Genomic DNA, 16065 nt, shown 5'->3' with positions numbered 1-16065 from the left:
TCCTAAACAAAAAAAGGGGATCGACCAATTCGCGGCGTCGAATCGAATCGTAACGAAAATTTATGACTCCTGTTTCTTCGCGATCGTGTCTCTCCGCGAACAGTCGAACAATATATATTTAAGAAATTTAACATACTTAACGTGAAAAAGGTGTTTCAGTTATACCAAATAGAAGCATATAGTAAGTATTTTTTAACTATATTAAATATGTACATATATCTTAAGCCTTTAGAATTAAATAGATGTACATAGAATAAATAAAACTAGTTACACGTTACTACATATCAGTCTATACTTAATGCTATTCGTTCATTAACATCCTTGCAGTTTTTTCAATTTTGTTTGCTGATTCGTCGTCTTTTGATAATTTGCAAGCGTATCTGTGTCTAGCGCCGCAATCATCACTTTGATAAGAGTATAATCTGGACGTTGTATTGTAAGACAATTTTAAACACCTAAATATACAATCACAGAATTACAAATATTTGAAAGTATCAAATATATATTAAAACTACGATAAGTGCGATTAATCATTAATATTAATTAACAGAACTAATTAACAAACAAATTTACCTGCCATCACCAGGGACAGTTTGTTTAGTATTTTGGTAAACTGGTTTTGCACTATTAGCCCAAATCCAAAGAAGACCTGGATTCAATCCCCCTGTCCAAAAGGTTTTGCCTTTTAATTTAGAATTTGTTTGCAAGCCTGCTAACACATCGCGCTTTTCGTCTTCCGTGTCGAATTCCAATAAATGGCCGCCCATTCCTCGGCAGAGACTAGCTGATGACTTCCAGTCAAAATCACGATTACTAAAGTGATAGCAGTTTTGACCAATTTTGGTATAATTAGTAGGGCAGGGCTCTGAAGAGGATAATGAATTTATAATGAAGAGATAGAGTGAAGAAAACCTGAGCTCTTTTACACAATTGAACTAATATTATTAGCGAAATTCTACAAGTTACAAGTTACCAGTATTGATAAATATCGTTGCATAATATTAACAAGTTTGATAGTAAGACAAGTGTTACAAGTAAATTGTACAAAATTACAAATTATTGAATTATTCTACTTTATGATAAATTATTAAAGAAAAAATTTATAATTTGCAGCTGGTAATTTGTAATATTAATTAATATTATTATAAATTATTGTGCAAAAACACTGTAATTTACCTTTTTTATTGATGTTTCCGGAAATCACATAATACAGGAGTTCTTCCGCTCTTCTGAGACGACTTTCTAGAAAATCCACTCTATAGACGAGCTTCTCTATCGCACCTAGATATAACAGAGAATAATTTATATAATTTTTGAACGGATGGATAATAATTACATTAATACTAAAATTTTACCGAGTAGATAGAGGTCGGTTTCAGAGACTTCTCGTTTATTTGGCGTCGATATTTTACTCGTTATAGTTAGGCTCTTATCTCCTAGTTTCATCACCTTCGACATCCTCGTTAATTTCGAATCAGAAACAATCCAATTTTCTAGAATCTCGCTCCACAGTTCTGGTGGTCTGATTATCGAAACATTAGATGAATTTAGAGCAGATATCGAGTACATATCGCCTAAAAATACACGAATAATTTTGTTAGGACATTTTTTCATTTATATAAATGATTTAGTTCTTTTCACATACCTGGAATTTCTATACCGAGGCATAGTTGTAAAATTGTGAGAAGAAATAGACTAAGAGACATTTTATGCTTCATGATAAACCTGAAAGTAGGGAACGAATTAAGAAAAATACGGATACGGAAATACGGATTGACGTTTTTATTTCGACTGTGAAGGCTATCTTTAACTTTCCTTAAGAAAGTTTAAGTAGCCGGGACGATTGAATGCGTCATGCAAATCGTTTCTTGCTTAACGTATTTTAATTAATTTTTAATCGCTCACAATTAAATAGAAAATCGTATTTATATATTCTATAAATATTATATATAAATTATGACGGTGTGAACGATTATTTTCTTAAGTGAATTATTTATTAATAGCTTGTGGATATTTACTCAATTTTATATTTTTATCAACATAATTAAAGAAATAGAGACGAAATAAATATATTTAATATTAATACTAATATTAAATTATACATTTAACATTATACTAAGTATTTTTCGCATTGGATATTTTATTTATTTTTATATGTTATATTCATTGTGTAGATTTTTACATCTCTAAGTAATTTCCCAAAAGTGCGTAAACATCCGCAGTTTAATCATTAACTACTAGAATTGTCAATTTTTAATGTATACTTACATCTTCTATACGTATATATAAAAGATATATTAAAAAATAATATATTATATACACTAGAAAAAATGTAAGTAAAGAAAATTCACTTACGTAATATCTATAAAATGAAAACGACCTCTTAGTTATTATCATGCCACTCTTGTTTTCTCCTAAATGCTGTTCACCTGTTCGATCCGTTTCTGTTCAGAAGTCACGTAAAACTATCGAGAGCTGAGGCTCGTGCACTTTTCTGCGGGGCACTTTCTCTCTCCTCTTCGGAAGAATGAGTCACTTTCTTCGTTTGATTTGGCTGTGTCCTCGTATTTTTGCGATTACTTCTTCCACAAATTTTCCTTCTTCTTATTCATTTGCTTCTTATTTCAATCAAGTTGTAATTATCTACTAATTATCTCAATCGAATTTCGTCTTGTAGGTAAAAGTTAACTAGCTTTTTTGTAAACCATATCGAATTTTGTAATAGTTAGAAATACCTATAGCTGATAAGGAATTATACAATGAAAAATGAAACGAAAATATTCGAGAACTTTGAAAAACTGCTACATAATGTAGTTTTAAAAAATTATTAGATGTTAAATATAAAATGAGGATTTTCAAGTATGTTTTGAAATTTTTTTGTTGCTTTTTACATACTTTTTAGGCAGAATCGCGAGGAACGCGGGATTTCTTCCAGATCGTCCTACTGACACGGTTTTTCGCGTGAAACGGAACTTTGTCCTTTTCTTAACTTGGCCTCCGTTATTCGAACGTCTTTCACAGAGAAAAATTTTCCTCTGCTAAGTTTAATTTATTTAGAAAATTTTCTGTATTTCTTTTGGTCGGATTAAATGTAAATTAAAGGTATTAGCATCGTTAGAACATTAGAAAACCTGTTAACGTTTGCATTTCTTTAATAAAATAACTATAAGTAAAGAACGTACTTGCATTATCGTTTAATGCAACTCGTCTGTAACTATATAGTATAATTCTCTATACATTTTGTATGTACATTCTATTTGAATTGATTCAGTATCTGGCAATTATATAGCGCATTTTAATAGTGTCTATTTATAAAGGAATTATTTATCGAAGTGGTCTATTGGTAATTTTTTCGTTTGACAGACGATGGAGTCATTGAAACCATTTTATTTCTCAGTCTTTCATTTTTCGCGTGATTTAAAAGTACACGGTGAGATTAAGTCGTTCGTTTCCGACCTGACTGTTTCTGGACATTGTTTCTGCTGCCACTTCTACGCTATCCACTGTCTAAAAAATAGAGAGAAAATATTATTACACGTAATAATTTCGTACTTAGAGAAATTTAGTTATTTTTTGTTATCTTCTTCTTATGTTCTAGCATCTACTGATATTTTTATTTGTAACAAATCAGACTAATTGTGTTCTACGTAAAATGTATTCATTGAAATATCTAAATATTTATTATAATAAAAGATACGATACCCTATCGTCATCGTCCCACGATAATTTTTTGACTCTCTGTGAAACGGAGCAAGCTGGCCACGCAGGTACCAAAGAATCTGGGAGATCTCCGGAATAATTGGAAGATTTGCAAGAGTCAGCATTTAGATTAGTTTTTAAACTTAAGTCGTTCATGTTCTGAACTAAACCGCCGATATTGGGGATGTTGGAGGTTGCTGATAAACCTGGAGGATTTGGAGCTGGGGCCACCTTATGTCTTGCGTAAAGAGGCAGTTGTCTAGCCGATGTTACACCTAATTTACGTAAATAAATAATAATTGTATGAGAATAGACATTTATAAGAATTTTAAAATGAAGTGAATTTAAAATAGGCGCGCCGCTAATTAATAAGTTAATAGGCTAATATATTCTTTTTTAATTATAAATTTTAATAGTATTCCGAGTAATTCCTAATTCATTGCTTCGAATTACTTTTAATAGTGGCATTGTAGTTCCTCGCTGCAAAAACCGGATTCTCGACGTCATTGTTATCATTCTTGACTTCACGAGATTCACTATTGTTACTGTCGTCTACAATCTCTTGATCAACATGATCATCTTCCTCTAGGTCGTCTCCAGTCTCAGCCTCTTCCTCGTTTTCATCGATATTGCGCGCGTTCTCGATTCGATTTCCTCTTCGAGGTACTTCCAAGGCATCTTGAAGCATATTTGCCCCGAGTACTTGAGGAGTCGGGCTCAGAGCAGAGGGAACTGGTGATTTTTCTCTGTAGCCAGTTCCTACTGAACTTACTGAACCACTGGCTTTTGGCCTTTTACTGCAACACGTTGTAAGGATTTAAAAATCTAGAATCACGCGTATCGTTAGTTTAAGAATACTGTTCGTTGATATACACAACTTCTTTTATATATAAAAATGTAGAAATAATGATCAGTTTACAGCTTTCTTCTTTAATTTGAGTGTCTATAGGTTGACGTGGAAAATAATTCTTAATAGCCGAAGAGAATATTTAATAAACATTTTAGAAAATGCCCTATGAGAACGTCCTGTTATGGTCGGGGAAAATATTAAAGGAAAGAAATAAGATAATCTTTCAAGTAATCAGCTTTACTTACTTTTTATATATGTACAAAATTAAAACAAGTATTATAACACCAAGTAGACCCAAGACAGCGCCAAAAACAGCAACCAGGAGAACACTGCTGCCCAACCAAGCAGGTGCAGCTCTTGCAGCAATTGGCAACGAGCCACTATTTGGTATATGCACGATCACTGGGATCATACTAGACCTTTAAAGAAAAAAATTCAAATAATTATACGAATTATATCGTATCAAATCGTAAATACATTTATTTTATTCTACAAACCTCGGCGGACGACCAGAATCAGAGGCAACAGCCACTAACCTGGCCAAAGTACCATTAATGGTTGTTGCTGATCTGAGAATTAATTCTCCATTATCACGTATCTCGAAGGATCTGTATAATCATTAAATATTTATTATTGTTGTAAAATTGAAATAAGTTTTGCTTTTTATTTAAAAATAAATGTTTATCATACCTTGCATCTGGACCTCTAAGAGATAGACTAACTTTGTCGTCTCTGTCACCATCAGCAGCTTCCAATTTTCCTAAGAATCATATAGTTAAAGAAACATATATACATAAATGAAGATGAAAATAAAAATTTCTATTATTGTATATATATATTAGTTAGAATGTTAACTCACCGACGATGGATCCTTCTCTCAAAGTTGCGGCGTGAAATTCGTACCTGGGATGACGAAACCTGGGTTCCCATTCATTTACATCCTCAACAGAAACATTGACGCGTGAGGTGTCGTTCTGTAATGTCATATTTAAATAGTGTTGACATTTAATAATAAATTTAATAATAAAAGTAGAAAATAATGAATAATAAATATTTTATTACCAATCTTAATTGAAACTATCGTATTTAAATATTGTGACATATATGTATATTCATTTACAACGATAAATATTCCAATATTAAAAGTCGAGTTTTATTTTAACGATTAAATTGTTGTTAAACGTACATGATGGCCGTCAGTGACACGAACCAAAAAACTATGCTGGACCCTCCTCTCATAATCGAGAGTGCCTTTTAAAATCAATTCACCGGAATTAGTGATGGAGAATCTTTCCAGATCTTCCATCGCTCCCACAAGCCAGAATCTTAAATTCTAAAAGCAGAGAAATGACTTACATTTGCGTTATGGGTATAATAAATTCCCGTGTCTGATTCTGACTTACTGAATCTACTTTATTCACTCCTGTCGTTAATAAAACGCTTCCTGGAGGGGTATTTTCTGGAATACTAGTTTCATGATCCTTTCGTATGAATCTCACTGGTAATCTGCCACCTAATTAATATCATTTTCATTTAATCGTTTTATTTTCTTAACGACGAGATGGGCCACGAGATTCTAGATCTGTTCCTTATCAGAGCTTGAAATCTTAAGAATAGATTAAAAAATCACCTACCAGCAGTGGGTTCCACGTTCCAGTCCGACTCTCGAGAAACGACTATAGTGGAAAGAGCATATTTATCTGGATTGTCTATCTGCGTAGCCTGTAATTATTGAGAACATGAATAAGGAATTATTAAGTATCAATAAATAGAAACAACAAGTAATTAATAACAGATTTACATATACGGCACATATTTATAATACTTTATTAATTAATTTCTACTGTCACAATGCTTGCCTTTGCCACGATAGTTGCTGGTGATAAAAGTTCATGCTCGTATAATGGTCGTGTTATGGCGACTTCAGCTGTTTCCGGATTCAGTGTGAGGAACGGTAGAATTCCTCCTTGAATCGTATACTGAACCGGAGCATTAATTCCTACATCCTGATCTACTGCTTTTATTGGCGCTGGATCAACTTTCAGTATCCTTCTCTGAAAGAATGAATCATGTATTATTTCATATTATTTTGAATCGCTTACTTTTCATCGTATCTTTACTTCTTTTAATCTATAATGCATTAACAATTCAGTGGAAAAGTATAATATTGCGTATACGTAACATCGACTTGTTAAAAAATGTTCAATTATTACCAAAATTACCGTTTTAATATTTCGAGGGATGAGAATTTTGTATTGGTCATTTTGGAAGGCAGGATTTTGGTCATCCGCGTCGATAACATTAACATAAAGGGTTGTAGTCGATGATTTGGGCGGATTGCCCTGGTCCTGTGAGCAAAAAAAAAGAAAAAAACATTAAAGCGCATTAACAGAGTCTTTGGAGAATTAATGTTTACATTTAAGGAATCGTTACTTACCTGTGCACGGATATCGACGGAAAAATTGGCAAGAGTTTCATAATCTAGCGGTTTCCTTAGAACTAGGGTGCCTTCTAAAGCATTCACGAACACGAAGTAATCCTACAAAAGTTCGTTAAGATTTCTTCTATGTAAAATAAAAGAATAAGATATAATAGAAGGGAATTAAAAAATTACCGAATGCGGTCCAGGCAAAACGGCATACTGTACAGTAGAAAATGGCCCTGGTTGGTCAGCATCCACGGCTCTCACACCTTGAAGAACCCTCGTGCCAACTACCGTGACCTAAATGTCAAAAATTGTCGTCAATAAATAAAAAAAAAAAAGTATTCCTTCTGAATGAAAGAAAATTTCTGTCTGTCAAACATATCTAATTTCTCACCTCAGAGATATTTAGAACGTAAGGCGCATTTACAAATTGAGGTGCATTATCATTGGCATCAGTCACGCGAATATTGACTGGTATCACGAAACCCTGCAACAAATGCGAGTAATTAGAACAACTACGTTCCTTAAAATGTTAATTGTGTATGTAGAGTAAAGAGGATATGTTAAACCTACAGGATCTAATGTATGTTTCCGTTCGCAAATTACGTTCACGTAAACGCTGGCAGGTCCATCGATGCCTTCTTTATCTAGTGGCCTGATAAGAGTTAGATTCTTCGAATACGCTGAGAAAGTTACTGGACTATCGTGCTCCTGGAGTCTGAGTTCGATGTCACCCTGTGGTCCAGGATCACCCAGCACTCCGAGTACACCCACGGTGTCACCGACCGGCAAATCTTCGCTGACGAAGAGATGTGCGGCTGTGGCACCGTTTTCCAGAAAACATCTCGCATCACGGATCACTATATTTAAATAAATACCATGCTAATTCCATTAATTGTACTGGATCATCATAAAGAAAATGAATCAGAAATTTGTATGGATATTAAATTTAATTTAAGCAGACAGAAGAATAGAATTTTTAGCTTGGATTATGAATCCGCGTACACATACACATATTAATTACATACTAAAGTAATTCGATTATTTACGAATTTTTCTACATGCAAATTTTCTTGAAAGTGTCAAATGTTATAAATTATATACGTGTTTACATCAAATTTTTATATTAATTATATATTGAATTTTAGTAATATGCGATACGTTGGAAGATATTAACAGGAAGAGAAGGATTCTTGCAAAGCGGAAGTGACATGTAAAATATAGCGATAGCTGGAGACAGGTTCTACCATATTGAGAGTTAATATGCATTTCTTTAGCTGCCTCGAACGAAGAACGATCATGTTCCTTTGATACATATACGGCTATTGTGTGGTTTTCGGGTTTCCGGGCTTTTTAAAGAAGCGGTTTACCGCTGGTCTTCCTACCAATAAATTTTTCGTCGTCGTAATTTGTTAAAAAGATAGTTATAAAGGTAAAAGATTTAAATTTGGAAAGATTGTAAGAAAAATTATATAAGGAGATTCGTTGCATAAATATTTAAATTGTAGGGTATCTAGAAATTACATTTGAGTAATTAGTTTATTAAAAGAGTAATTCTAAACAAAAGAATTGGAAGAATGTTCACAGATATTTAAATTTATAAATGAAACGTTTAATCCTTGGTTAACTCTAACTGTTTTCGTAATTAAATGCAAAGAAGTTCTCTGATTGGAACAGAACGATTTAATTTCCTCGCTTTTGTCGAGTAAAAGGAAAAGAAGAATTTCTGTAGTAGCCATTTGAAAAGTAAAAAACGATCAAGATAACCGTAATAAGATCGAGACGGTTAGTGTAAAGCGATCATTGCCTCTAATTCGTTGTGCATCAAAGCCCCTGTTATCCGTTATTTTTCCAACTTAGCTGTATTATGCGTGATGCTTTTCTATTTTCCGAAGTAACCACACAACCAGTCGATAACTAGATCTCTTAAATGAATCCTCTAAAAGGGAACAGAAAAACTATAATGTTCCTCTTATACGAGATGATACGATCCACCCTGGCTCTATAAAAATCTTACGATATTCGATTTACTAGAATCAACATGTAAGTTCTGTTTTATTCTATCCATCGACATTCGAATATCAATGAACTACACTTGTTTTGTTCTCGATCAAAGGACCGTAACATGTCATAGTAGAAACCTACATTTCGATGGTCAACTTGGTAGATGTGATCGTGTCTATCGTCTATACATTTGGTATATGTGGCCGTCCACATTTGCAAATGCTTTGCACGGATAAAAAGCCGAATTAATACATGGTAATAAGTGGAAATATGTGAGTGCTACGAAAAATATGTGTATATAGAAGTCATTTAACAGGAGCGCGTGCACGAGGAATTGGACGTGTGCGCTCCCTTGGAGCGGAGTTCCGCCTGCTGCCAACTCACGGCGTATCGACGACGATGCAACGTTCCGGCGTTGCCTTTCGTAATCTTTTTCCCTTTTCAGCTAGAGACTTTTCCAGAAGAAAACCATGGTATTGCTTCTGGCACGTTGAAAGGGAGTATATAGAATTTTTATGGTTTAAAAACATTGCGTTTAAAGTTAAGGATTTACGAAATTGTTTGTCGTAATACACAAAGCTTCAAAAATTTTATAGGGAAGCTAATTTTGTATCTTGTAAAAGAAAAAATTAGTGTTAGGGAAGAAAGAAATATTTCCTTTTACAATTATTCCAATAATTAAAATCCAATAACTCCTTTTTAATAATTCCAATATTTCTTTTTCTTTTCTTTTGTATTTCTTTTTGTATACGAGCTATAGCAAATAACTTTCCTGTGTTAAATTAGAAATCAATTCCTTCGACATCATCACAGACACGCGTCAATGGTCGAACTAGTAAATCGGAACGAATTACTTTATTGCGACTGTTCATCGTTCTATTACGCGCTGGATAAAAAAAGCAGAAAAATAAAACGAGTTCGCACGATTATGCGAGGGGAAAAAAGTAAACGCTCGTTTAAGCGTTGTCTCAACAAACTTCCTGACTGTCGAGATAACAACGAATTGTCATGTAAATGAGAGACAATGATTGCACGATGGAACGTATCAACCTTCTCTACAAGCCACTGATTGTAAGAACATACTGTAAACTTGTACACGGTTGTAACTAGGAAAAACTCACGTATATTATCGTTAATTGTACCCAATTGTACAAGATAAGGTTCAGTCATGGTACAAATAAACAGCTGTTTCTACGAAGAAATTAATTAAACGTGTTCCTATGCTTACCATTCCAACGAATGCTCTTCGGTTACCTATTGCTGATTCGCAAGTTTTAATTGAATCTGGTTATTCCGGTCGATAAAAACGAATCGAATTATAAAGTTAAGAGCGTAACAAAACGGAGTTTCGAAAGTATCGCTGATTCTCTTTTATTACGGCCTAATTACCATGCGCGTAAAATGGCTGGCAATTTCTACGAATGTCCATCGAGGAAGGGAAACGGAGACATTAAAACTAGGATATCTCGATTGTCGCAATGCAACGGCTTTCTAAGTCATTCGATCCTTATCCACGACTGGACATGTCGCGAGAATCGTCGAAGGGAAACGAACAGGCTTGTTGCGGACAAGCGATGTAACGCGTCGTTACGTCCTCGCATTAGTGACATTTTTTGATTGGACAAATTTCTACTTGCAATAGAAGAATCGTACGTTCGTGTGGATTTCCTCGTTGGATCCGCCAAATTTTTATTTTCGATGTAGAAATTCTACATTTGCCTGGATTTCGTCATTAGAAATACGAGGCACGGCGTGGACAGGCAACGCGATATTGTTGTCGTTTCTCGTGGGTGACGCTATGTGATTCGAGAGGTTTGTATTTCTAATGATGTAATGTAACGCGAGGAAAATAAGTATTCGCGAGAAAATAAGTAAGAATAAAGGTATTATTTATTATAAAATAAAAAATAGTTTACATAGAAACTCGATCACGAAGTAAGACAGCAGAAGAAGAAAGAAAAACTTGACAGATCATTAGGAAGTTAACCTATAACGAACTAGTATGTACATGTACATATTCAATCTCATAATAATAAAAATCTCACTTAATTTTAGGTCGAATTCAAACAAATAGAATTCTATCGTACCATTGAAACGCACGAGGAATGTTCGCGCTACAAAACTCGCTCATCTGCATCGAATTTAAGAAATATAAAATCTATCGAATCGCATAGTGTGATCACTGTAAAGTCGTAGAAATATTGACTCGTTCGTTAGCAGCAGTTCTAAAACCGAGAACATTCGTATACGTCGAATTCGAACAGTCCAGTTTCCTTTTGCAACCGCAATTCCTTCGTGTTCGCACGCGATCAACCGTGTGATGAAACGGAAGACGGTGCGGCGCGATTAAGGTCGCGACCAAAATGGAAAGAGGAAGAAGGTAGATGGCGGACGAATTGCGGAACAGAAGGGACGAAAGGGGCGAAAGCAGGTGGCGTGAGAAAAGTCAAAAGAAGACCCACATTGTCCGGTGTGTAAATGCAACGTGCAAAAGAGGATAGGCAGGATCTTCAGAATGTTGTGTTTCATGGCGATCCAAGGACATCCTTCACCGATCCAGGCAACGGCCGATGCATCTGCAAATTGATGCAAAATTTATGATTACGCGTTGCACATTGCAAATAAGTGTACAAACAGCTTGAAAGTTAGACAGCGTACCTTGTAATCGAAGACTGTATTCAAAATTTGCTACTTGAGTGAATCATGATATTGTAATGTTGAAATGTAATAGTAGTAAATGAAGATGGATCACTCGAAACCTCGAAACCTCGAAACCCCGAAACCTCGAAATTTCGGAAAACATTTAGAAAACAATACGAAATGTTTCTCGAACTACAACTCAATAGTAATTTGTATAAGCAGCTTATGAGAATATTGCAACGAAGATGAATTTATTTTTATTTAAGTAATGATAATCCAGTGGAGTTTGTATTTAGACTTCAGATCCGTTTCAATCGGCATGATTACACCGATCTCTTATCAGCGTTTACATCGAGGAAAAATAATGTGATTTTGTGAGAAACATTTGTTGAAATTGTGGTTGCTGAAAAAATAGATACTCCTTAGAAAAAAGAGAAGAAAAGCATATGGACTTTCGGAAGCTTCGAGAACTGCGACATCTCACAAAGTTTCAGATTCGAGTATCACGAGTCTAAAAATCAGATTTCGACCCACCTCTAGTGATAACCACGTTGTCATACAGCTACTCGAGGCCACTTATAGCAATTTAGAGTCGCTAACGTGACATAGTCGATGTGATGGTGGTCACTTATGACAATCGTTGTTTACACATTCGTATTTGCTTTTAACTAGCCATGACCGTTTACAGTTACTTGTAACCATTTGCAGTTAATCACAATTAGAATCATATGTAGTTACTTATACTATAATTAGTCATAATTGTTTCTAATTATAGTCATTTGTAATCATTCATTTATAGCAGCGTTTAGCTACTCATATGAGACACAACTACGTATTATGAGAAGCTCAGCGAAAAAGGTGACTGTCATTCGTAGTCAGTCATAGTGATTCGATATAATTACATACAATCTTTAGGATATATAGTCGTATTTAATTATTTTTACTAATCTAGCTTGCAGCTGTTTATCATTTTATCATCAGATGTTAACACCCTTCGTGGAAATTATTTTCATACGAATACTTCGAAGTAATTCTTGTAAGCATGCTTCAGGCGTAGTTCTACGAACGGTGCATTTTGGAGAATTTGAATAATTCTTGATAAAATAAATACGGAGAAATATTTGCGTCTTTTCATATATTTCCCTGTCATTTTGATTTTCTTTGACACGAATTTCATATCTGATCGTTATCGATAGTTCTAACGTCATTGAAGATTCGTTTCGCGTAAGTAGCGTGACTATGGACGATCTCCTACAAACGAAAAGCGAGTGCAAACATTTGTCTGATCGATGTTGGATCCACGGAGTGGCGGATCGAAAAGACACAAAGAATAAAGAAATAAAAAAAGAAACGACCATGTGCATTCGCAACTGGAGAACATAACGCGTGGTTAGAAAGCATGCGAAGAAACTGCTTTATTACGTGAAACCTAGATACGTGGAACGACATTAGCATCGCGAGTGGGGGTGGCGAGAGCGATAGTTTGTCGATTCTGCGTGTTCGAAACCAAAGAAGGGCAAAGTGAATCGAATCCAGGAGGTAAAAGTAGGCTCGTGATTGCAAAAAGTTCACGGCAGCTTGAGAATCGCGATTACCGCTTCCTCGATTCGACAATTTTTTTTCCTCGCCTTATTTCGGCGTGGTCTCCTTATACGGAACTATTTCGAAGCACGAATAACAATTAAACAGGAAGCTAAATACCTTGTAACGAATGTGACCTGTAAAAACAATTTATCTTTATGTTCTTTTCCATAAATAGTTACAGGATCATCGATCAGTTTAAAGAATTGGAATACGTCGCTTGAAAAAGTTCTAGTCATCAATACTGAACGATAATAAAACAAGAAGGTAAGTATGTTGCACGAGACACGGTCTATCAAATTGTCAATCTATCTAGAGATTAATTTTAACGTTTTCACTCGTTTAATTTCAGAATCACATAATCAAAACACTCAAAGAATTGATATCCATTGCTGGAAAAGATTCTAGTCATTCATAACGAACAACGATTAAACGAGGTGATAATTAGTTTACACGAAACGCGATCTTAAAATTTTGTAGATCTATTTAAAAGTTTATTTTTGAAAACTAAGTTACCTACGAAATGTTTGCCAATAATTCATTCACGATATTTTAAGATCCTTCACAATCAGTAATTACAGAATCATCGATCAGAACCTCCGAGAAATTGAAATCCATTGGTTAAGAGAATTATGGTCATCGTGGCGAGTCGAGGTAATCGACGTATCTCCGCTTAAGCCGGCAATTACGTCTCCTATCAGTTGGAACAAAGCGGTAAAAGCAATTCTTCGGCAGAGTAAGCGGAAATAATCCTTGAAATCGAAGGAAAAATGGATCCAGGTAGGGCCAAATGATTTATACGGTATACACAAGCCGGATACGACGGTTATGTGGGCCACGGTACTCCTCAAATTCACCGACCGTAACCTGAAACGCACTGCCATGGGCAACCGGCGTAAAGTCCTCCCTCCTGTTCACGATCCGCGATGCCACCGATTCGATGCTAGCCGCTAACTCAAGAAACAGCTCGATGAATCACTGTACTGTTGTTCTGTCTGTGCTTCTAACTATGTACTCTTGACACGGCCACTTTCACGATCGAAAGTACGGAAACGAATCTATTTTTTTGGATAGGAAAAACGAGTGGAACATCAATCTATAATTAAGCAGCATTCAAATTTTGACGGAATAACGAGACGTGGTATATTGGGGAGAATTTCAATAGGAGAAATATTTCGTCTTGTTTAGGTTATTCTATTGCACGTATAAAATATTATTCTTTCTAATTTAGCGATTGTCTATTCTGCTTTATTTAATTAAAATAGCTTATCTTTTATTTAGAAACTACAGAATAATTTTATTATTCTCTTTATGCCACTTTTGTTTCCTATCGTCCAATTTAAGAATGTTTAGTCGTTGTTTAACACAGGTTGCACGATATAACTTTATTTGAAAGATAAAGGCACAGGAAATATCAAATATTTCAATATATCTTGAAAAATGAAAGAGCGTTAGACATGATATTTTAATTAAGGGGATACATCAGGTTACTGCGTATAAAATATATTTCTTTCTAAATTTGAATTTTGCGGAGACTTTATCCTATCTTTCATTATCAACCAGAAAAGAAACGTTCTGTAAATTACGTATATTTAATGTTAAAAAGATCGATCATAAAAGTATACGTATAAGCAACATTTCATATGCATGAATCGAATAGATATTGTTGACCCGTATAATTAGCGTTTTGTATTGGAAACAATCGAGCAATTAGTCTAACTTTCGAGCTGCTTCATCATCCACACCCTCTGCATAAGATCCGACCACTTACCACAAGAATCCTATTAGACGATCAGAATCAGCAGTGGCACTATTTCACTCTCTACCACTCAAACTTCCAGTTCCGTCTCGCTTGTTTCGCGTATCAACGATCGGCAGCGAGCATTCCTCTCAAATCATCATCGTTCTTCACTAACAATTCACTGTAGTCAACATAACGTTTTGAAAAATGATACTTTCAACCCCTCTTGCAATCATTTCATCACAGACTAAAGCTTTGCGGTAACATCGCGAAGAAAACACCGTCAGCGTCGCGTCGTCTTCTTTAAACAATCGTTATAGTTTACGTTACATGTGAATTAAACAAAAAATATTAACTACATATCACGTGTGAATTTTTCAAAAATACACCACGGACAAATATCCGCAAATAAATATCGAAGGAATAATCTTCGAGTTCTTTCACCCTGTTCCTTCCTATTTCTTCGATTTTCACGTTTGAAGAGCAGTAAATTGGACTCTGCTGCTTTCGATATTTATTTTCCCAGATATCGTAGATTCTTTGAATATTTGTTTAGTTTCCTACATGTACTATATATTTTTTAAATATTAATTTGAATAGTAACAGAGGATGCTTTAAAACTAGCACCTGTTCGCTTTCGACCGGCAGAACTCGCTACTACGAAACATGGACGAGCAAAGAGACGCGGTAGACCGGCACTCGGGAAGTCGGTTCTCCATTGTTAGGAAGGGGGAATCGACGACCAACCGAGCGCCTTCCTGGCCCTGCTTCGAACAGGTGTTTACTTTCGTTGGCAGGAAATTGGACGACTACGTGTCTGCCATTGCACATGCAACTGCTCCTTCTCTTTCCTTCTTCTGGTTTACGTGAAAGCCGAAAATTTTGTGTCTGGGAAAACGATGGAACGATTCGAACGGTGACTGTTTATGGGGCACGGCCCATTGTTCTGCCATTTCTGTACAGTATATGTACTTTTAATTGTACCGTTGAATGTTTCTGGGGAAGGGATAATTGTGTCTCGTTTGGTTTCAGTGTGTGTACGCCATGGAAATTGTTGCGAATAGGGTTGATGATGAAAGGGATGAAGAAGGGATGGACGTCTTAAATATTGACAAAGTGCAGAAA

At 35.1% G+C, this 16065-nt stretch overlaps 2 protein-coding genes across 3 annotated transcripts; both read right to left on the bottom strand.

Moving 5' to 3' along the window:
- Positions 1-59: 59 nt before the first annotated feature.
- Positions 60-1922, bottom strand: LOC117234000 (C-type lectin domain family 12 member B-like). The gene is made up of 5 exons (XM_033494790.1): positions 1646-1922; positions 1356-1574; positions 1177-1281; positions 574-865; positions 60-455 (listed from the first exon to the last, which is right to left on the bottom strand). Exons 1-5 carry the CDS (start codon positions 1716-1718, stop codon positions 302-304), a joined length of 843 nt encoding a protein of 280 aa, XP_033350681.1. The 5' UTR covers positions 1719-1922; the 3' UTR covers positions 60-301.
- A 1209-nt stretch (positions 1923-3131) lies between these two features.
- On the bottom strand, positions 3132-15488 carry LOC117233992 (protocadherin-like wing polarity protein stan). 2 transcript variants are annotated; one of them, XM_033494774.1, is made up of 18 exons: positions 14971-15488; positions 11441-11554; positions 7548-7834; positions 7369-7461; positions 7164-7271; positions 6987-7088; positions 6772-6897; positions 6409-6603; positions 6184-6271; positions 5953-6062; positions 5736-5882; positions 5409-5523; positions 5240-5309; positions 5047-5157; positions 4795-4968; positions 4153-4496; positions 3703-3974; positions 3132-3507 (listed from the first exon to the last, which is right to left on the bottom strand). In XM_033494774.1, the coding sequence occupies exons 2-18, from the start codon at positions 11505-11507 to the stop codon at positions 3418-3420; spliced, it is 2499 nt and encodes an 832-aa protein (XP_033350665.1). In that variant the 5' UTR covers positions 11508-11554; positions 14971-15488; the 3' UTR covers positions 3132-3417. The 2 variants fall into 2 exon arrangements, with proteins under 2 accessions (XP_033350665.1, XP_033350667.1); XM_033494776.1 differs by lacking the exon at positions 14971-15488 and adding an exon at positions 12153-12411.
- Positions 15489-16065: the final 577 nt, after the last annotated feature.

This window comes from Bombus vosnesenskii, unplaced genomic scaffold, assembly GCF_011952255.1.
Source record: "Bombus vosnesenskii isolate JDL3184/JDL3185 unplaced genomic scaffold, Bvos_JDL3184-5_v1.1 scf7180000013302, whole genome shotgun sequence".
NCBI classification, from domain to species: Eukaryota; Metazoa; Arthropoda; class Insecta; order Hymenoptera; family Apidae; genus Bombus; species Bombus vosnesenskii.
Note: the sequence above shows the minus strand (reverse complement) of the source record. Positions and strands in the feature narration are given on the sequence as shown.